The sequence below is a fragment of the Haemaphysalis longicornis genome, unplaced genomic scaffold (assembly GCF_048455015.1).
Source record: "Haemaphysalis longicornis isolate Haplotype H1 unplaced genomic scaffold, Haemaphysalis longicornis Haplotype H1 scaffold_13, whole genome shotgun sequence".
In the NCBI taxonomy this organism is placed as follows: Eukaryota; Metazoa; Arthropoda; class Arachnida; order Ixodida; family Ixodidae; genus Haemaphysalis; species Haemaphysalis longicornis.
Window position 1 is genome coordinate 9,707,550 of NW_027526233.1, and position 21,933 is coordinate 9,729,482.

A 21,933-nucleotide genomic window follows, 5' to 3' on the forward strand; every position below is an offset into this window, starting at 1 on the left:
TTTGGCGTTTTACCAGTGTTTTATAGTGCCGAATGAGGTATGTTTGCCTTGTTTTTTATGCAGGAATAAATAATTGAAAATTCTAGTCGAGAAAAACTGCGCCGTTTTTTCCGGAAGCGGGAATCGAACCCACAACCTCCGCATAACGCGTGCGGTGCTCTACCATTGAGCTAGTTCCGCGGCGACTCCCCTCTCGACTATACCGCGGGGTTTTGTATTTACGACTGATCAGAGCCCGGTCAACTAGCGCCGCCCCTCGACCACCGCGGGAAGACGTAGAACGTCTTTTCCCAGCGGCCGCACGTAAGACGTGGTCGGAAGTCGGGGATAGCCAAAGGCATTTCAGACTGCTGAAGCCAGAACCCTCGTAATGCATTTTGTAGAACAGAGACGTACGGGACGAGGGATTCCGTAAGGACACATATCAAAGTTGCAGTCCTTATTGCCAGTGCTGTTTGGCGTTTTAACAGTGTTTTATAGTGCCGCATGAGATATCATTGCCTTTTTTTTAATGCAGGAACAAATAATTAAAAATTCAAGTCTAGAAAAAATGCGCCGTTTTTTCCGGAAGCGGGAATCGAACCCACAACCTCCGCATAACGCGTGCGGTGCTCTACCATTGAGCTAGTTCCGCGGCGACTCCCCTCTCGACTATACCGCGGGGTTTTGTATTTACGACTGATCAGAGCCCGGTCAACTAGCGCCGCCCCTCGACCACCGCGGGAAGACGTAGAACGTCTTTTCCCAGCGGCCGCACGTAAGACGTGGTCGGAAGTCGGGGATAGCCAAAGGCATTTCAGACTGCTGAAGCCAGAACCCTCGTAATGCATTTTGTAGAACAGAGACGTACGGGACGAGGGATTCCCTAAGGACACATATCAAAGTTGCAGTCCTTATTGCCAGTGCTGTTTGGCGTTTTAACAGTGTTTTATAGTGCCGCATGAGATATCATTGCCTTTTTTTTAATGCAGGAATAAATAATTAAAAATTCAAGTCTAGAAAAAATGCGCCGTTTTTTCCGGAAGCGGGAATCGAACCCACAACCTCCGCATAACGCGTGCGGTGCTCTACCATTGAGCTAGTTCCGCGGCGACTCCCCTCTCGACTATACCGCGGGGTTTTGTATTTACGACTGATCAGAGCCCGGTCAACTAGCGCCGCCCCTCGACCACCGCGGGAAGACGTAGAACGTCTTTTCCCAGCGGCCGCACGTAAGACGTGGTCGGAAGTCGGGGATAGCCAAAGGCATTTCAGACTGCTGAAGCCAGAACCCTCGTAATGCATTTTGTAGAACAGAGACGTACGGGACGAGGGATTCCCTAAGGACACATATCAAAGTTGCAGTCCTTATTGCCAGTGCTGTTTGGCGTTTTAACAGTGTTTTATAGTGCCGCATGAGATATCATTGCCTTTTTTTTAATGCAGGAATAAATAATTAAAAATTCAAGTCTAGAAAAAATGCGCCGTTTTTTCCGGAAGCGGGAATCGAACCCACAACCTCCGCATAACGCGTGCGGTGCTCTACCATTGAGCTAGTTCCGCGGCGACTCCCCTCTCGACTATACCGCGGGGTTTTGTATTTACGACTGATCAGAGCCCGGTCAACTAGCGCCGCCCCTCGACCACCGCGGGAAGACGTAGAACGTCTTTTCCCAGCGGCCGCACGTAAGACGTGGTCGGAAGTCGGGGATAGCCAAAGGCATTTCAGACTGCTGAAGCCAGAACCCTCGTAATGCATTTTGTAGAACAGAGACGTACGGGACGAGGGATTCCGTAAGGACACATATCAAAGTTGCAGTCCTTATTGCCAGTGCTGCTTGGCGTTTTAACAGTGTTTTATAGTGCCGCATGAGATATCATTGCCTTTTTTTTAATGCAGGAATAAATAATTAAAAATTCAAGTCTAGAAAAAATGCGCCGTTTTTTCCGGAAGCGGGAATCGAACCCACAACCTCCGCATAACGCGTGCGGTGCTCTACCATTGAGCTAGTTCCGCGGCGACTCCCCTCTCGACTATACCGCTGGGTTTTGTATTTACGACTGATCAGAGCCCGGTCAACTAGCGCCGCCCCTCGACCACCGCGGGAAGACGTAGAACGTCTTTTCCCAGCGGCCGCACGTAAGACGTGGTCGGAAGTCGGGGATAGCCAAAGGCATTTCAGACTGCTGAAGCCAGAACCCTCGTAATGCATTTTGTAGAACAGAGACGTACGGGACGAGGGATTCCGTAAGGACACATATCAAAGTTGCAGTCCTTATTGCCAGTGCTGTTTGGCGTTTTAACAGTGTTTTATAGTGCCGCATGAGATATCATTTCCTTTTTTTTAATGCAGGAATAAATAATTAAAAATTCAAGTCTAGAAAAAATGCGCCGTTTTTTCCGGAAGCGGGAATCGAACCCACAACCTCCGCATAACGCGTGCGGTGCTCTACCATTGAGCTAGTTCCGCGGTGACTCCCCTCTCGACTATACCGCGGGGTTTTGTATTTAAGACTGCTCAGAGCCCGGTCAACTAGCGCCGCCCCTCGACCACCGCGGGAAGACGTAGAACGTCTTTTCCCAGCGGCCGCACGTAAGACGTGGTCGGAAGTCGGGGATAGCCAAAGGCATTTCAGACTGCTGAATAAGGACTGCAACTTTGATATGTGTCCTTACGGAATCCCTCGTCCCGTACGTCTCTGTTCTACAATATATATATATATATATATATATATATATATATATATATATATATATATATATATATATATATATTAAATATATAGCGTTGAATAAGTTCCGGCATTTGGTTTCAAAAATACATGAGAAGGTAGACGCACGTATGAATGAAAACGATGATTGAACTAACGTTTCGACCGGGGTCCGGTGTTCGTCAGAGCAAACTTCGGTACTGAGCGAGCGGAATATATAGACACGAGATGATAAAGGCTGACGAATAGTCTTGCCACTTAGCAGATGCAAATCAACACACACAAGGGAGATTGTGAACAAGGGAGCCGTAGCGCTCTCGAAACGTCAATTTGTTTTTGACTTGGTCAGTGACCTGTGTTTCTTGTTTTGTAACACACAAAACAAAATAAGTAATAATAAAAAAATATTCCCGGTCACTCCTTAGAAAAAATTAGGGCTACTATACTGGAATCAGGTTTCGGTTCGCATCACGAAAGAGAAGTACGTGGGCCTTTTTAATTCACAAATTTAATACAGTTAAACACGGTATCAATGAAAGGGTAGGAAAGTTAACGTGCCTCTTGCCCTGATATGCCGGCGTCATTGCATTATCCCTATTGAAACCGTAGAAGCAGACCCACCAATTTCAATGCGGCTTTACCGATTTCTTTGATTGCGCTTACGGAACCGATATGAAGTGTTTCCAGTAACGATGACATCTTTGCTTTTTTATATCTCTATACCGCTCGGGATGTGTTCGTGTAAAAGTGATAAGCTGCAATCCCCGAACGTTATCATTTTGTTTCAAAAGGGCAGATGTTGATCCCCCTTGACCCGATCCGATATTTGATACAAGTTCTGTATTTGAAAACTTCATGTTAGTTCACACGTGTTCAAACACCAGGTGTGCTCTTCTTATTATATTATTATTATTTATTTTTTGTGTGTGTTTATTTGTATCTGCAAAGTGGCAAGACTATTCGTCAGCCTTTATCATTTCGTACCTATATATTCCGCGTGCTCAATTACCGAAGTTTACTCTGGCGAAGACCGGACCCCGGTCGAAACGTTAGTTCAATCATCGTTTTCATACGTGCGTCTACCTTCTCATGTATTTATATATATATACAGTGCAGCCAGCTTATAACGAACCTGAGCGTCACGCAGCCTCCATTCGTTATATCCCGAAGTTCGTAATAAATGGACCACAGTAAAAGAAATGTCACAACACAATTTATTTTTCCGCAAACAAGTCCATGATGGCTGTTTGTTTATGCAGTGCAGACTTGATTAAGGTGGTCTCCAGTTTATTTAGAGCTGCCGCGTAACCTTCGCCGAGGCCCTTGGCGTAAACAAGTTGTTCAATGTCCTCTATGTAGCCCATTGAAACAGGCGCGCTTATAGGCGCAAGCTCAGACGTTTCGTCGTTGTTCGCGTCTGATTCCTCTGCATAGCTTCATTAAAGATTAAAATTAACGATTGCTCCGCCACCATGTCGGAGTCGATGACTCGCTGCCACAAATCGCCGCCGGACTGATTATCGGAAGCATCAGGCTCGCCTTCTGGTTGTGAGTCGACGAAGCCGGCCTTGCGGAAACAATTCTGCACGCTAGTGGCTGTCACCTCTGATCAGGCAGCCCTCACCATCTTTACAGCTGAATTCAACGAAACTCGAAGGGGCAAGTTCGCGGCCGGGCGGTAAAGTGCTATGACCAAGCACTCCCCAACGCGGCGCCTATACGATACCTTAAAGGCCCGTATTTTTCCCAAATCAAGCGGCTGCACTTTCGAAGTGGTACTGGGTGGCAGGAAAAGCAGGGTCACTGCGGTCAGGGAAGTTTGCACGTGGTGCGCAGAGCAGTTATACAAGCCGAGCAGCAAGCGCCTGCCTTGCCTCTGTATGTCACGGTCGAACTCGCTCAGCCAATCCCCAAATAAATCGCGCATCATCCAAGCCTTACCGTTGTGCCTATAGCGCACGGGCACATAGCTCCTAAAGCAACGCGGCTTTTCCGATTTTCCGATGACGAAGGGCACGTGGCGGTCGCTGCCATCCATGTTAGTGGCAGAAGAGCTGTGACGCGCACTTTGCTATGCTTCCCGCCAGTGCATGTGTCGCCTTTCATAGCGTGCCTTTTATCGGGGAACATCTGGTAAAATAACGCAGTTTCATCTGCGTTGTAGACTCCTCCCTCCGCATAGCTTGAAATACCTTCCCCGTTTTTTTTTTTTTTTTTCAAGCCACGATGCAACATTGCTTCAAACAATGCCGTGCCGCACTTTGAAGCGATGTAACCAGCCATTGCTCGGGCAGAAGTCGGGAAAATCCCGATTTGCCCGTTTTGCCTGCGAGGAGGTTCGGAAAAGCAACCAGCGTCGGCAGAGCTGGGCAGAGGTCGTCATTTCAACCCACATCGCGGCGCCGGCCGTTCGCTGTAACCGATCGGCAGAGTTTAAAGACGTTCGTTGTACGTGGGATTTTATCCCATTGAAATAACGTATATTTTGACGGTCACGCGCATTTTGTTCGTTCTAAGCGAAAGTTCATTTCAAGTGGGGCCGTTATATGTTATAATAATAACTTAAACTTTCAGAGTACGCAAAACGCATTAAAGAAGTCAGCGCGAGTGAATGCAACCTTGCCTTTGATAGCTTGCCACGATCTCGTTTGGAATGCGTGGCCGAACTCTGGGGATCAAAGTATAACAGTAAGCGGCATGAGTATTGACCGTCTTGACATTGCTTTTGGCATCACGCGCGAAGTGCTGTGAACATATTCTTGTTCCTTCTTTTGGCACCCATTCGGTGCCGTGAATGTCGCTAAAAAAGGTTACTGTTGATAAAACAAAAGTGGCGGAAGCCCTAATACCTTGTGTTATGCAACTACTACGACGGCAGCGCGCGATGTGTATGGAACACTGAAAGCAAATGTTTTAGTTTTACGGCCCTTCGTGTCTGCGCTGCGCATAAAGCGTCATCGTACTCATAATTTCACTCCTTCCACTGACAAAAAATGTCATGGCTTTCTTACAGCAAAAATCCATTTCTTGCGACGCTTATTCTCCACGGTTGCCCAAGAAACCTGTACAGAACGATGCCTCTCAGGCAGGCTGCCTTTCGCGATTGTGGCAGTCCTTCACGCAGCAGTAGCGGCGCTGCCACTAATTCTTTCCTGCAGCATTTTGATCCTTTGGGACCCTGCAACTTGCAATTATAACTATGTTTCTTAAAATAATTCCGCTACACAGCGTCGAACCGCACGCAGCGCGCGTGTTTTTACGTGCGCTGAACGGCCGGTCGCGACACCCACCGACCCAGAGTTTCTAAGCGGCGGCGAGAGGTGGCGCTGCAGTCGCGTGCAAACTTCAGTGTACGGTGCCTATACCCAAAGCCCTAACGGTCGAACAAGCATTCCCTCTGGGGAACGATTGTTTGACACACAACGCTCTTTCCACTGTTCGTGAGGGGTCGGGAGTAGTGGCGCACGCTGAGTCCGAGAGAAGGGAGAGAGGAGGTCTCCGCAACGACGGTCGGCGTCCTTCGGACAAGGCTCTGCATGCCTAGTCCGCCACCGCAGAAGTTTGAAGCACGCAGAGAGCGAGGCGCCAGCGATCCGGCCTATCCCAGCGCCCGTGTTTGTCTCTTTCTCGTCCTCTGTACAGTTTCTTTGCGCTGTTTTTTGCCATCAATTCCCAGGCGCGTTGCGGCGTGTTGAGATCCGTTGGCTGCAAGCCTGGGTCACCCACACAGAGGGGTCAACTCGAAAGGCGCACACAAAGCCGAAGAGTGCTGCACTAAGCTTGAAGCACATGTAGCGGCGTGTTGATTCGTAACAGGCCCTAATCACGGTGTGCTACCAAAGTAGCCGCTACGAAAAAGGGAGAGGTAGGGCGCAACTTACATAGAGTCACCGCCCCTTCGGTGTAACCTCGCTCAGAACAGTGCAAGTTTTGTCGCGGAAAGCGAAAGGAAGGTATTGTGGCACACTGTTCGCGTTCACCCGGTGAAATGTGAAGGTTTTGCTAGTGCCGGATATGGCAAATTACGTCGCAAACCTGGTGGCTGGTCGCCCGAAGAAGGGTGCGCGTTATATCTGAGGCAGTCGTTCCCCGTGCCGCCGAACGGGCAACGTTCCCTAAACGCTCAGAAAGGCGGCCAGCTCGTTCGATGGCCACACGGGCTCAACAATAAAGCACAACATGTTATGCGGGAAACAGAGAGAATTGCGAGTGAAGGAAACAAAAAATAGCAAAATTTAGGACTTGTGACTACAGCGCTGTGCCGTCGTCTTTTGCTCTTTCGTCCTGTTTCCTTCGGGCGACTTTTGGAATTTTGAACTTCACCCATCTAGCCCAACTTGCCGTTCTTTACAAAGCCGAAAGCTTGAGCAAGCAAAGGCAGCCGCTATTAGCAAGATTGACTACAGGGAAGCCCATGTAGTGCGAAAAGCAGACGAAGTCCAGACTACTAAAGGCTGAAACGGACGAAGGTGTACGCACTTTGCCGAGGAGCATCATAATCATCATCTTTTGCGAGGAACGTTAGCATAATATCAACTCACAACTACTTGTCAGCAATAGTTCACGCGGAAAATAAAACGAGCCCAGAAACACGCCGTACAGTGGAAGCTATTTATTTATTTATTTATTTATTCATTCATTGATTGTTTCATTAATTTATTTAAGTATTTATTTATTTATTTACTTTTCAAATATTTATTTATTTATTTATTTATTTATTATTTTTAAGTACTTTACGGGCCCTTGGCTAGGGCATTGAGTAAGTAGGAGTAACAAACACATGAAGAACAAGTAAGTGTGCGAAATGTGCAAAAGTAAGCGCGAGCCATCAGCAACACGGAAACCAGAGCCACACATGTATAAATTAGCATCACACGTCATCACGGAAACAACACAAAAGATGCAGTTCCTGGCACATAGCAGTTAGAAGAACTGCACAATATGTGTAACTGACGTTGTCAGAGGAATGTCGCATAATAAACGGGGAAAGCCATAACAGCGCCACACACAACCCATTCATTGCGTTCTGCGTTTTTCCTCTCCTTCTTTTTTATACTGCAGCCGTTTGGGGAATTGCTCTTTTTTTTGCCCTCATTGCCGAGGCATCTCCAGCCCTGCTGCCACATTCCTTTTGATGTCGTTTGTCGTGAGAGGTGACTACATTTTACTGCGCCTCTGCGCTCCCTCTGTTTTTTCATCGTTCCTCGATGCTCGTGCCCATTACACTTTGCAGCTTCAAAGAGAGCAAACTTCGGGGTCACGCTCGTTACGACGCACACGCATGCGTTCAAAAACGGCGTGCACGCGAAATCTGCGAGCTTGTGCGCGCACAGGCTCCCTCAACGTGGAAAAAGAAAACGGAGCACGTACTTATCCGCGACGCGGAAAAACCGGTAAGGTGCGAGGCAACATGTACCGTATTTGCACGCGTGTAACCCACCCCTGCATACAATCCGCACCCCCATTTTCAGCCCGCCGAAAAAGGAAAACACACCCTCGCGTATTGGCCGCACATTTGATACAGGAAAGGATGCACCAAAGCTACTGCTCAAGCAACACATCACATACCATGTAGACTAAAAAAAAGTTTATTTAGCAAGAAGACTATGCTGACTGCAAGGCGAAAGTCACAATTCACTCATTGCCACTGCTCTGGCTAGAGCTATCACTTGCTCAATCGGTGCCATTGAAGGCTGCTAGCGTTACTGCGTAGGAGCTTCACGGCACAACGCGCATTTCCGTGAAGCTGCACTAAAGAAAGAACGCCAAGTATTATCCGCACTCCTGCTTTGCCACTGAAATTTTCGCATTTTCGGTGTGGGTTATACGCGCGGAAATACGGTATACGCCCCCTTTCTACGTCTTCTGTACCTAGGGGCCTGTTATGAACGTGAGTGTTATTTATAAAGTGGCTGCAGGGTGAAATGGCGCTTAGGTTTTATTGCCACAAGAGCGTAGTGCAAGTTCAGGCCCGCGCGAAGAAACGATTACGTCCGGCTTTCTTTTTTTGCAACGGAGAAAAAGAAGAACGTAATTATACACCTGACGTTCCTACAAACATTTTGCTTTCCCCCAGAGTCTCACTGAGAAGATTTCGTTGATGATATAGAAAGACTCTAGGCACCAGTTTAGACAGCTGGGTGAGGTGGTAGTGCTTCGTTACACAAAACGTCGTGCAAGGTGGAGGGTAGCGCAAATAATCGACGTGGCTCCGTTTTTCCTTGCAATTCTTTTTTTCTCTTTCCTTCGACATCCGCGCTGTTTCTCCCCACGAAGTAGATCTCAGTTTCATTAAATGTCTTCATTTCCTCACCCTGTGGCCGGTGAAATGTCACTGTTGCCGCATGCGAGATCTATGGTACTCAATACATATTGCCGTGAACCATGCACTGGGTTTGTTTATGTTTTGTTTTTGCGAACCGGCTGCGTCGGGCTGTGTTATCTGTGTTATCCGTGTGCCAAGTGAAGCCCGTGTTCTATTCTTCATTTTTATTCCGCACGTGATATCTCTTTGATAGGGAGAGTGTTTCGAACTAACGTGCCCAGCCTAGAATAATCTTGTTTGATCTGCAATGTTCTGGATGTAAATCTACGGTTCGACAAACACTCGCGCCTAAAGATCAAAGCCCGCAGAGCAGATGACGCGATATTCGACTCTCCGACTCTCGCCTCCACACGTCACTTTTTTGACTGCTGCTTCGCCGCCTGTGTGTTCTTTGAGTTGTTAGGGGAGCACAAGTTCGCTCCAATAAACGTGTTTTCCTTCAAGACAACTGCGTCGTCTTTGGCTTCGTGAAAATATGCATAGTGAAGACATCATCAAGATGGATAGGAGTGCAGGGGGCGCCTGTTAATTCTATTTGTGCTTTGGACATTTGTAACTTATTCTCAACATAGACTTTTCCCCCCGATGTTTACTTGCGCATGCGTTTGGCGGCGCCGGCATTACTTTTGGTGGCTTACCGTTACCGCAGCCGCAGCTTCTGACGGTTTTGGTACGCACGCTGGGCCCAACTCCAAATAAAAACAGTATGGCACGCGCTGGCCGCTACAGGAGCGCTATGTCTTCGGAATAATGACCGAAATAATGAAACGTGCTAGGGACAGACAACCAATTTTTGCGGAGGACATGACCTCTAGCTCAGGTGAAAGCCAGCATTTATATACTGGGGTAACCGCAAGGAATTGATAAATAAACAGGAGGAAATAATTTTGATTTTTCACGAAATTTTCTGAAGTAGCAAAGATGGCGCCATGTGGAGTCTAAACGTTGTGTGTTGCGTTGTGTTGTGTTTTATGGCACATAAGCGGCTACGGCGCCATGCGCCAAACAGATGATTTCGTGTTTTGTTTTGTGGATAATGATCCGTTGTTTTAAATCATTACAGTTTGCTTAGGAGCATTGCTCATTTTAAAAAAAAACTAAAAAGCGTGACACAAAACGATACACTACGTTCCGTGTCCAAGCAATGACGTCGAATTTAACGCGTGATTCCAAAACAGCATGAACGAATAGCAACGCTTCCACATTCCAAGATTTTAGGTACCTCTTTTAATCTCCGCTTTTCTGATGGAGGTGAAAAGTAAAAACGCCCTTGTGTACGAGATTTCGGCGCCCGTTAAAAATCCCCAGGTGGTCAAAATTAACGCGGAGCTCTCCACTACGAAGCGCCCAATCACCTGCGTTGCGACGGCGCGTTGAACCCTACAATAAATCAATCAATATTTTAATCTCACGCTCAACTAGTTAAAAGTATGTTCCCGCACGGCTCACGCTCGCGGTTGCCGGCATTCCTTTTGGCGGGACACGTGTGGCTGGCAGACCTAACAGTTCCGGTTTCAAAAGGTCGAGGCAGCTATCGGCAAAACCGTTTCGGGTTAAGGTGTTTGAAGCTATGCCCTTTCATTCGGGATAGAGAAAATATACTCGACAAAAATGGGTTTTCTGTCCCTTTACACTTCGCCCACAACGCACATAAAGTTAAAAAAGGCGTAGCGCGCTATGCATGCAAAGCTAGGCTCTCGCTAACACCGCGGGCGCGCGCCGGGACTACCAGTACCGCGAAACAGTGTCACTAGTGTCACTAGATAAGGTTACAGACTATCAGCACTCTTTTCTCCTATTGTTCCGTGCCGCCGTCGTGATCATTGGTCAGTTCGCATCACGTGACATTTGTTTACACTGCGACGGTTCGTGGGTATCGCCATTTTGTTGTTGATGCGTTTTCTGTCGGGCTAACTGTGGTAGTCTCAGCTTGTCGTCCCTGATCTGCGGATGCGCGCGTCTGGCGTCGTTCCGCGCTCGAATCAAGGATAACGGGCTCCGCAGCATTTCAAGTGCTGAAATGTATGCGGAGATGCCGCGTTGCTGCGTCTCCGGCAGTGTAGTTTACAAATGACCACGTCAAAGTTAGCGGTGAAGCCGCAAAAGCCGTAATCTGGCCACTCTGATGAACACCAAATTTGCCCCCGTTCCCTACTGCATGCTTCAGTAACGGTAAACTGTATCTCACGCAGTGACACTAAGTGCCACCAGCAACCATGGTCTGAAGTGCCACCAAATGTACTTTTCGTGCCTCCCGCTAGGAGCACTCTTTTTGGTCTGGACGAGCTCCATTAAACGTGTTTGTGGTGTGACCGCTCGTAACGATTGTTTAAATGAGGCTCGACATTGTGGGCCATTCCAAGCCTGACCTGTTTCACGCAACGTCATAATTCAATGGCGAGGCGACGTGCACTGCACACACGGCACGGCGCGAGCGGAGAAACGGGAACTCACCCACTCCCGGCAGGAGGACGTTGAGCAGGCACAGCACCACGGCCACCGGAAGCGGAAGCAGAGGCACGGCCTTCCGGAAGCGGCCGTGGCGCTCGCGGACGCTGATGATCTCGTAGCGGGCGGTCGGCTGGCCGTTCTGGTGGTCGCAGCATTCTCCCGGAACGCTGACCACCATCTGGCGCAGCTCGCCGCTCATCCTGTAGTCTGCGAGATGGCAGATGGGGAGAGAGAACCACGAAACAATTACAGCCCTTGAGGACGTGTCTGATGGAATATAAACGTTTTCCTGCCTACCCCCGCCCCCCCCCCCCCAAAAGAAAAATGGCTGACGATTATTATACTCACTGCATAGTGCTAAATTTGAGCGCAGAGCGAACTGCAGTTTTCTGCTGCGTCTCAGGAAGTGATCGTGTGATCAGCGAAGGCACCGCGGCGCGCGCTACTCTGCTGTTATCTCGCAGCGTGTCGCAGCCGCCGAGCATGTTGCCGTAAATCGTGTTTGAACGTCCTGCGCGAACGTCACGTGTTTAGGATGAGCCACGCAACGAGGAGGAGCGAGAGAGTGGCTTTATTGGAAGAGAAAGGAGCGACGAGGAGAACGCCGAAAGATCTGGGTACGTGCGTCACGGAGCGCGTGCTGGGCGGCGCCATGGAAATGGAGCCGCCTCAGCATACCACCCTCCCCCTCACACCTTCGCCATACTTTCCCCTCCTTTTTCTTTCTGTCTTCAATGTTTGCATCGTTCGCTCGGTTGCTAAACCAACAAAGCCTCCAAACCACAGTAGTGGACGCTGAAGTAATGCTCGCTAAAATCAGCTAGGCGAGAGCGTCTTGTACTCAGAAGCTGCAAGACATTGCTTTGGTGTGCGCTTTCTGTTGTACATGTTGTAAACATCAGGATATTTGCGCTGCTTTTTATACCGTAGGTTACACGTGCAGTTATGAAAAAGAAAGCGTCCGCTAAAAGTTATTGGTGTAGTGCGTTCCGCACTTAGGTGTGGTTTCTCCTTGGATCAAGAGGTCCAAATGCATGTCCGGCGGAGTGCTTGACGGGCGCTACAGCTGTGCTTATTTTCTGGGCATCCACCACGCCCGAACGACCAGCGGAAGCTTCGTAGCAGTGTTGTACGGGACGACGTTCCTGCAACTAGTTCCTTTTGGGAGGAAGTGAGGAACGCCACCGTTCCATTAGGGAGGGTGGAACTGTAACAGTAACTCGTTAGGTTTATGAAGGAACGGCAGGAACGGCGTTCCTTCTGCAAACGTTACATCGCAAGGATGTGGCTGTTTTTGTTGTCAAGGCTCGACTAGAAAAATCCACAAGTCACTACTGTGTATCTCTTTCTATAAGCTGGCCAAATTGTCCGCCCTACAGCCGAACGTAGTTCCTCGAAGATCAAGGCCAGAGAATAACCACGCAGCGGGCCGCAGCTTGTGCTTGTGATTGTATTTTGCGGCATATATACAATTTTGTTTAAAGGTTACTTTGAAGAGCGTTACCAACTTGTTAGAATCAACAATTCTGATAGTAACCTTTTACATCTACAATATGGCGTGTCTCAGAGCTCTATTTTGGGACCATTTCTTTTTAACGTGTGCTTCAATGATATCCGAAAAGTTAAGCTGCATTCTAAGATCTATCAGTGCGCTGACAATACAGCCCTGGTATGAGACGGGGAAAACGTATCCCAGAAAGCGTCATTGTTGCAAGAAGATATCAATAATTTAGTGGCCTGGTTTGAGCAAAGACAAAGCCCAGCTGATTTGTTTTCACATTCCGCATAGAAAAGTCGTATTATCTGTCCCTTTGTATTTACATTGTCTTGATCACATTGTCTTCGACATTATGCTTGCCTGCAATCTGCAGGGCGGAGTGTGGATTCCGTCGGTCCAGTGCACAATCAGGAAAAACTGAGCCATAAAACATCATTCACCGCTACTGAGCTAGCGGCTGTAAGGGCTGCCCTTCATTTCATTGGTGCACATCAAGCTCGACGATAGGTGATCTTAGACTCACGGGGTGCTTTGCAAGCTCTAAGAAGGCTGTCCAACCACTGCAGTCAGCTTGTGTGTGAAATCAGTGAAATCCACACAGCGGTAGTGCGCCCGGGCCATCACATCGTGCTTCAATGGCTTCCTGGTCATTCAGGAATAGAAGGAAATATAATATCTGATGCAGCCGCCAGCGCTGGCCACTCTCTGCGTAACACGACACAGCTTCCTTTCTCTCGAGAGGATGGTTGTGCCCTTATCTATCGAATTGGTTGGAGAGAGCAAATGTTGAAGTGGCAGCACCCTCCCAGCGGATATCCACCTCTACATGGAATTGACCCTTTCTGTAAATTCCGTGTTCCACCCGACCTAAGCAAAGCGTCTGAAGGTGTACTGCATCGTTTGCGTCTCAACGTGGCTTACACCCGAAGCTTCAAGTTCAAAATAGGGTGGGAGGATTCACCACTGTGCCCCACGTGCGCTCTGCTCGAGACTACCGAGCACTTGTTGTGTATATGCCCGCGATTTTCAGCTGCGCGAGTTACAGCGGCGAGCTGCCTGTCTCGTGTTCGACGCGGAGCAAGCCTTCAGTTGTGTCACTTTCTTGGACCCTGGGACAACAACAATGACTCATATTTAGGGACGAAAATTCTTCTGCGTTTTTTGCGAGATTCAGGACTAGACAAAACCTTGTAATTCTTCCATTGTGCGCATGGCTACGTCTGTACGCGTTTGCGTCGTTGTGTACGCTTTGACTCCTTTTTCTTGTTAGGCGCTCTGCGCTTCCTGGGCTCCATTTGCTCAATTTTTCTTTTCTTTTCCTTAACTTTATTTCGAGTTTTTTCCTTGCACTTCATTGCGTGCCATTTTTATTTAACTTTTTTTCTCTCTATTGCTGCTTTCCCGATCTCTCACATTCACTTCACTGCATTGTAATGTTCCCCATCTGGCGTAGCAAGCACTGCCACTAGCACAGCTGACCTCTCCAGCCCACATTAAAGAGTTATCTCTCTCTCTCTCTCTCTCTCTCTCTCTCTCTCTCTCTCTCTCTCTCTCTCTCTTTCTCTGCCTGAAATCTGAACCAATCAGTCAACATTACAAAACGAGTGCAGGGAGCATCTTCTTCTATTTCGGATCCTATTTTTTACAGTGCAACCTTACCCGAAACACAAGTTAAAGTTGTAGATGGTTTATCCGACAACAAACAGGTGGTTTTCACGTGCCTCTTCCAAACAACGACGTCAAATGCTCTAACAAAACACAAATTTAAAGGGCGAATGACGAAAGTGTACTGGAATATTTATAACTAGCACTGGAGAAGTTCACTGGAGATAACGTCAATTTCCTTTGGGAAACTTTCCGCTCTATCTGCCATTATTGCATCGATAACTTCATACCTGTTAAAACGAAGCGTGTGCGCAGCTCTAACCCCTGGATTAATCGAAAATAATTCATTCATTACGGAAAATAAAAAGGTACAAAAAACGCAGAGGTAATGCTTTGCTTATTCAAAGCTTAAGTTCCACGCTAACCAAAAAAATTCGCACAAGCAAACAACTTTTCTTTTCAACGACGCTCACTCAGTTCATCAAGACAGATCCATCAACGTTTTGGCGTCATATAAACATGAATGATAGCCACCATGTAAGCAGTATTAAAATTGGCGATCAAATCGTGGGCGATAAGCAGCAGATTGCAACTGAATTTAATCGCTCCTTCCAGTTCGTTTTATCTGACCCCGATCGGCGACGACGTGAGTCCGAATTCTATTAGTTACGAGGGAATCGTTTAAATGCTTCTCAAGCTAAAGCTAAAGTCATCACCGGGGCCAGATAATATTCCAAATTTTTATCTTTACCGTTACGCATAATCACTTGCTCAATTTCTGGTAATTATCTTCCACACTTCCTTTCGTTTCGGTGTTGTACCCACTGTGTGGTGGATAGCACCTGTCGTCCTAGTCTTCAAAAAGGGTGATCGCACCGTTCAAACAAATTATCGCCCGATTTCACTTATCAGCTCATGCTTAAAATCATGGAGCATATTATTTCGAACTACTTGAATGATTTCTTGAACCAGCACAATGTTTTAACTCCATTTCAGCACGGCTTCCGTAAAGGTCTTTCAACAAGCACCCAGCTTGTTTGTATCGTGCACATTTCCTCATAAATTATCGTTAAGTCAGGTCAAATTGATGTCCTTTTCCTGGATCTCAGCAAAGCACTCGACCGGGTTTCACATTCAGGCCTTCTATTTAAACTAAATCAGCTCAAAATTCCCCATCAACTAATTAATTAAATTGCCTCGTATCTAGAAATGCACAAGCTATTTGTTGATATAAGTGGTCGTATTTCAGAAAATGTCCCAGTAAACTCAGGAGTACCTCTAGGAAGCGTCCTTGGTCCATTGTTATCAATGAGATAACCACATGTGTCGACGAAGGCGTTGGTATTCGTCTATTCGCCGACGATTGTCTTTTATATTCAGCTGTAAATTCTAGCAATGATCAAAATACTCTAAATAACAGCGTAAATGCCATAACTAACTGGTGCTACACCTGGGATACGAAGCTCAATCACAATAAGACGGTAATGATGCCGATAACAAATAAAAAATGTCCTATTTTATACCAGTAGTTAATTAGAGGCGTCCAAATATCACAAGCTAGCAATTTTAAGTACCCCGGCGCCATATTTATAGCAACCATACGTGGTCAACCCATATAGATACCATTTGTGCTTCAGCCCGACGTAAACTCGGTTTGTGAGGCACGAAATTAAGAAATCACCGTCCAATGTCAAACTGCTTGCTTTCAATACACTTGTAAGACCACTTGTAGAATACGCAGCTTTTGTTTGGAACCCTCACACTAAAAAGAACATCAATAAACTCGAGCGAATTCAGAGACTTGCTGTACGTTTATTTTACAACCGTTACCGTCGTAGTGATTCCCCAACCAATTTAATTAAAATCAACAGCATAATGAGAGCGCAAGCTCGTCGGAAATTAGCTAGACTTAAGTTTCTCTACCAACTCTGCAACCGCGAATTTCTACTCGATCCTTCATTGTACTTACAGCCTATTTCATCACGGCGAACCAGGAACTATCACCCTCTAAAATCCACTCCGATATTTGCTCGCAGAAACAACTTCAAACACTCTCTTTTCCCTCGTACTAGAGGTGAATGGCATGCGCTGCCTCCCGAAATGTTGCCGTCAAGAAATGTACGTTTCTTTATTGAACGGTTACAAGATTAGTTCTTTCACTAGATTTCTGTAATGATCCCTCGCCCCAACCGCGACCTTTTTTTTCGCTGACATGTTTAATCACACTTGCATCTTTTGGTGTGTTTTATCTCTCACCGTTGCATTTTTGTGCAATGCACTTCGGTATGTTCAACCTTGATGGTATTTTTACTCTCAATGGAACAATTTGTGTACACCCCCACTCCTGGTTGGACCACCTGTGGCCTGCAGTATTGAATAAATAAGTAAACAAAATAAATAAATAAATAAATAAATACATAAATAAACATTAGAGGAATCAAAATTGCGGCAGGGTGTCTAAATACATGGATTAGCTTCTCCGTATAAACTAAGCATATTTAACAAAATATTACGCAGTATAACCAAAAATATAGCATACGGCACAAGGGAATTCTCGGATGACCAGAGGGAGCTTACGGCAGCACACTCAGTTTTCAGCGTGCAGCAGCTGTTTTTGTCTGTAACACTCACAAAATATTTTTCTCGAAAGTCTTTAAAATAAAGAATGTGAAAATCCGAAACCTCCGAAAAACTGAACTGTATAGAATTCCAAGAGTTTCCACCAACTATGGCAAAAGGACTGGAGCATTTTATTTGCCATTTTACTTCAATGTATTGCCGAACGACGCTTAAGCAGTCTCTATGAAAGACGCTCGAGCGTTAATCCATGCCTGGATTTCCCAAAATATCGCCTAAACAAACGCGACAGCTAAAGAAAATATGGTATGTGTATCTGTGTGCGTGTATGTGATATATGTATGTGTGTATGTAGGAGTACATATATATAATATAATATAATATAATATATTATAATAATATATATATTATAAGGTCTATTTCTGTGGTCTATTGTCACCTTGAGCTATTGTAGGCTCAGCTACGCATACAGTGCAAGATGTGGAATTCTACACCACGGTTGATGTTTTTGCAGTAAACGTGTGTTGTTATTACATTTACCTGTGGCCCTCTGAATCCGTGTGTTAGTTACGGATCTCAAGCTCGTAAAACCCTAAAAGAGGCCTTCTTCGAATCAAAGAGTAAGTTTTTCAAACATACTTTTGCGGAATTTCTTAAGAGTGCGCCTCAAAAGTTGTGGCTTCATATGAGCGGCCGAAAAGAAATAATTGAACAGATCACTGCCGGATTGAGAACAGTGACGCAAAAGATTGAGATAGCAGACGAGTTCAACAGGTTTTTGCAGTCGGTGTTCACGATGCCGTCAGATGTGCGCGGTGATAGCAACTTGCATTATTCATGCGCATGTCCTATGGAACCCTTGTTATTTGATAAAGAAGGTGTATTTTCTCGGTTGCTAAATCTGGAAGCGAAGACGGCTAGCGGCCCGGACAAGATACCAACTGCCTTTGAGAAAAGATTACGTAGAATGGGTATCATTCTTCCTTGTTATTATCTTCAAAAAATCTTTAGAAACTCACTCTATTCCACAGGACTGGCTCTGCGCAATTAACATACCTTTGTTTAAAGCCGGCAACCGAATGATTATTAGCAACTATCGTCCTGTGTCACTGACGTCTGTTTGCTGCAAAGTTATAGAGCATATTATAGCAAAGCATATCATGGTACACTTGGAGGTCAATCAATTACTTAATGACAGTGTGGCAATTGATTCAAACAATTCATGATTTCAGCTCGGCTATAGACGATCGCAAACAGGTTGATGTAATTTGTATTGATTTTGCTAAAGCTTTTGATGTTGTCAACCACAATAAACTGCTTTTTAAACTGCGAAAAATGGGATTCAGTGATGAAATTTTAAATTGGATTGGCGCCTACCTGAGTAACCGCAAACAAGCGGTGAGGATTGATGGTTCTTTTTCAGCTACGCTAGATGTGTTTTCAAGTGTGCCTCAAGGGTCCGTGTTTGGCCCGCTGTTGTTTTTATTGTACATAAACGATATAAGTACTATTGCAAAGCCACCTGTTAAGATGAAAATTTATGCTGGTGATTGTTTGATTTATATGCCTGAAGTTGTACTGATAATCAGCTCGAGTTGAACAAGTGCCTTGAAGATTTGGAATTGTGGTGTTGCGAATGGGATATGCAAATTAACTTCAAAAAAACAACTTATGTACACATCACCAATAAGAAAAATGTTCTCAATTTTCAGTACAACATCGGGAGCAACAACCTCTGTAAAACGTCCTATTTTAATAATTAGGGGTCACAATTACGAACAACTTAACTTGGCACCGTCATATTGAATCGGTTTGTTCTGAGTCATTTGAAAAACTTTGTTATCTACGAGCGAAGTTGCCTAAAACCCCGAAACACGTTAAGCTGCTTGCATACCAAACATATATTAGACCTAGACTGGAGTACGCCTCCGTGGTTTGGAGCCCTCACCAGAAACACTTGGTCACCAAGTTAGAACGTATTCAAAGGCGTGCAGTACGGTTTGTGTGCTCTAGATATAGATGGCAGTATTCAGTAACTGATATTCTCAATTCATGCAATTTAGAACCACTGGAAACTAGAAGATGGAAACAAAAACTTAAAACGTTATTTCGTATAATCCAAGGGATATTAAAAATACCTAAAGACGAGTACATACGCCTTCCCGGAAAACGTAGCGCCAGGTTGAATCATGATGCCCCCATAAAACCTTTCAACGCTCGCACTGACATCTTTCGGTGGTCATTTTTTCAGGATGCTATAGAACAATCGAATTGTTTACCCCACCATGTTGTTAATAGTACCGATGGGCAAACTTCTGACAGAGAAATTGATGCTTATTTTGGTCATGGTTGAACTACTGCCAATTTTGTTTTCCTGTGTGCATTGCTTTGTGAGTGCCCATTGTTGTTTTTTGGTTTTCTGTTTGTACTTACTATTGTACTCACTCCCTCTTATGATCCTCAAGCGTTTTTTTTACCATGTTTTTTTTCGCCGCCTGTGTACCTTTATCTTGCGATGTTTTTTGTGTTCACACTTGTATCAATTGTTAATCTGTACTTTTTTGCATTCTGTGTTGTAGAAAATCCCCCTATGTAATGCCCTGACGGGCCCTTAGGGTACTGAAATAAATAAATAAATAAATAAAGCGAGGGTTGACAGTATTAATAAATAAATAAAAAAAAAGTTACGCTTCGCTTAATTATATTCAAGGCTTGATTAGTAAGGTATTTATCGTTCTTTGTTTATGTGGAACCTCAACAATGTGTGTTATGAATATGCGCGCTTGGTGATCCTGTGTTACTTAACTTTTTTGTGTATACATATTTTTTTTCCGGGGGGGCATAAACAAATAAATGCTGGTCGTTCTCAATAGACTCAATAACTGGGCCACTTCTTGAAACCTGCAATTCATGGGCCAGTTCATGGTGATCCCAATAGGGTTTGTGCACATACACCAGTTCGTTCGGGGGAGGACCCGCTCAAACAACCCGTGCCAGACCGCTTTTAATTGAATAAACAGCTATTTCATATAATAGTTGTGCATCAGTTTGTTGTGGATTGGGATGGGGTTGGGGAGATTTAAATGTATGGTGCGTGGGGGACAGAGACAGAATAAGGGTTGGCAGTCAAGAAAACGGGGGAATGCGGTAGGTCATAGAAACAGATGAAGAATCTCAGTCAGAAAGAAAGTGGTGAAAAATTCCCGCCGGGTGGAATCCGAACTCACGACCTCCAGGATACCGGTCTGGGGCGATGACCACTATGCTACCGGCGGGGCTGTTTCCCCACGCTTTCTCGGGTATTTATGTTAAAGCATTTTTTTATTTCCTGCACTTGGGGTGGTAGCCAGCGCCACTCGTACTACTCGGGGTGAAGGGGACCTCCTTTTTAACCCCCGGGCCGTGACTCGAGTGTCTACGACATGACGAGAGTGGTCGCCCAGCGTTGAACCCTCTTGAGCTACCTTTGGAACCAAGACTGCCAGAACAGAGGCCCTCGCTATGCATGTACCGAATCATAAATGGGAAATGAGGGGCTCGGTGAATTAAGACAGAATAAAGGTTGGCAACCTTAGATTTCAGTCAACCTAAAGAACAAGCAGGGTTCCGTAAAGCGTATTCAACAATGGACCATATTCACACGATCAATCAGGTGATAGAGAAGTGCGCTGAGTATACTGAACCCCTATATATAGCCTTCATAGATTATGAGAAAGCATTTGACTCGGTCGAAACCCTAGCAGTCATTCAGGCATTACGGAACCAGGGGATAGATGAGCATTATGTAAGAATACTAGAGGATATCTACAATGGGTCTACAGCTACCATCATCCTCCATAGGGAGAGCAGTAAAATACCTATAAGGAAGGGTGTCAGACAAGGAGACACAATCTCTCCAATGTTATTCACAGCATGCTTACAAGAAATATTCAGAACGTTGGATTGGGAACAGGCGGGAGTAAGGGTTAATGGAGAATACCTCAGTAACCTCAGATTTGCTGATGACGTTGCCTTGCTAAGTAACTCGAGGGACGAATTGCAAAGCATTCTTTCCGCACTGGCCGAACAGAGTAGAACCGTGGGCCTGAAAAGTAATATGCAGAAAACTAAAGTAATGATCAATAACCTCGGGACAGTACAGCAGTTTGAGATAGGTGGCGAGGCAGTGGAAGTGGTAAGCGAATATATCTACTTAGGCCAAGTTGTGACCCCAGATCCCAACCATGAGGCAAAGATAATTAGAAGGATCAGAATGGGGTGGGGTGCATATGGCAGACATTCTAAGATAATGAATAGCAGCCTACCATTGTCGCTGAAGAAGAAAGTGTATGACAGCTGCATCTTACCGGTACTCACCTACGGGGCAGAAACTTGGAGGCTCACTGGGAGGGTTCAACTTAAATTGAGAACGACTCAGCGGGCAATGGAGCGGAAAATGATAGGTGTAACATTACGGGACAAGAAGAGAGCGCAGTGGGTCAGGGAGCAAACTGGTGTTAAAGACATATTAGGAGAAATTAAGAACAAGAAATGGACGTGGGCAGGGCGTGTAATGCGAAGGCAAGATAACCGCTGGTCATTAAGGGTAACAGAGTGGAGCCCTAGAGAAGGCAAGCGTTGCAGGGGGCGGCAGAAAGTTAGATGGGCAGATGAGATCAAGAAGTTTGCGGGGATAAATTGGTCACAGTTGGCACAGGACCGAGGTAATTGGAGAATAATGGGAGAGGTCTTTGCCCTGCAGTGGGCGTAGATAGGCTGGTGATGAAAGGTTGGCAGTCAAGAAAAC

General features: G+C 45.9%; 1 protein-coding gene across 1 annotated transcript in view; it reads right to left on the minus strand.

The window, feature by feature from the left end:
• The window catches only part of LOC144164237 (protein stum homolog), a 158,305-nt gene extending 146,445 nt beyond the window's left edge, over positions 1-11,860 (minus strand). Inside the window, exons 1-2 of the mRNA XM_077694759.1 lie at positions 11,816-11,860; positions 11,471-11,674 (exon numbers count right to left, since the gene is read on the minus strand). Of these exons, the coding sequence (XP_077550885.1) occupies positions 11,471-11,666 (196 nt within the window). The 5' untranslated portion in view covers positions 11,667-11,674; positions 11,816-11,860. The remainder of the gene's footprint in view (positions 1-11,470; positions 11,675-11,815) is intronic.
• Positions 11,861-21,933: the final 10,073 nt, after the last annotated feature.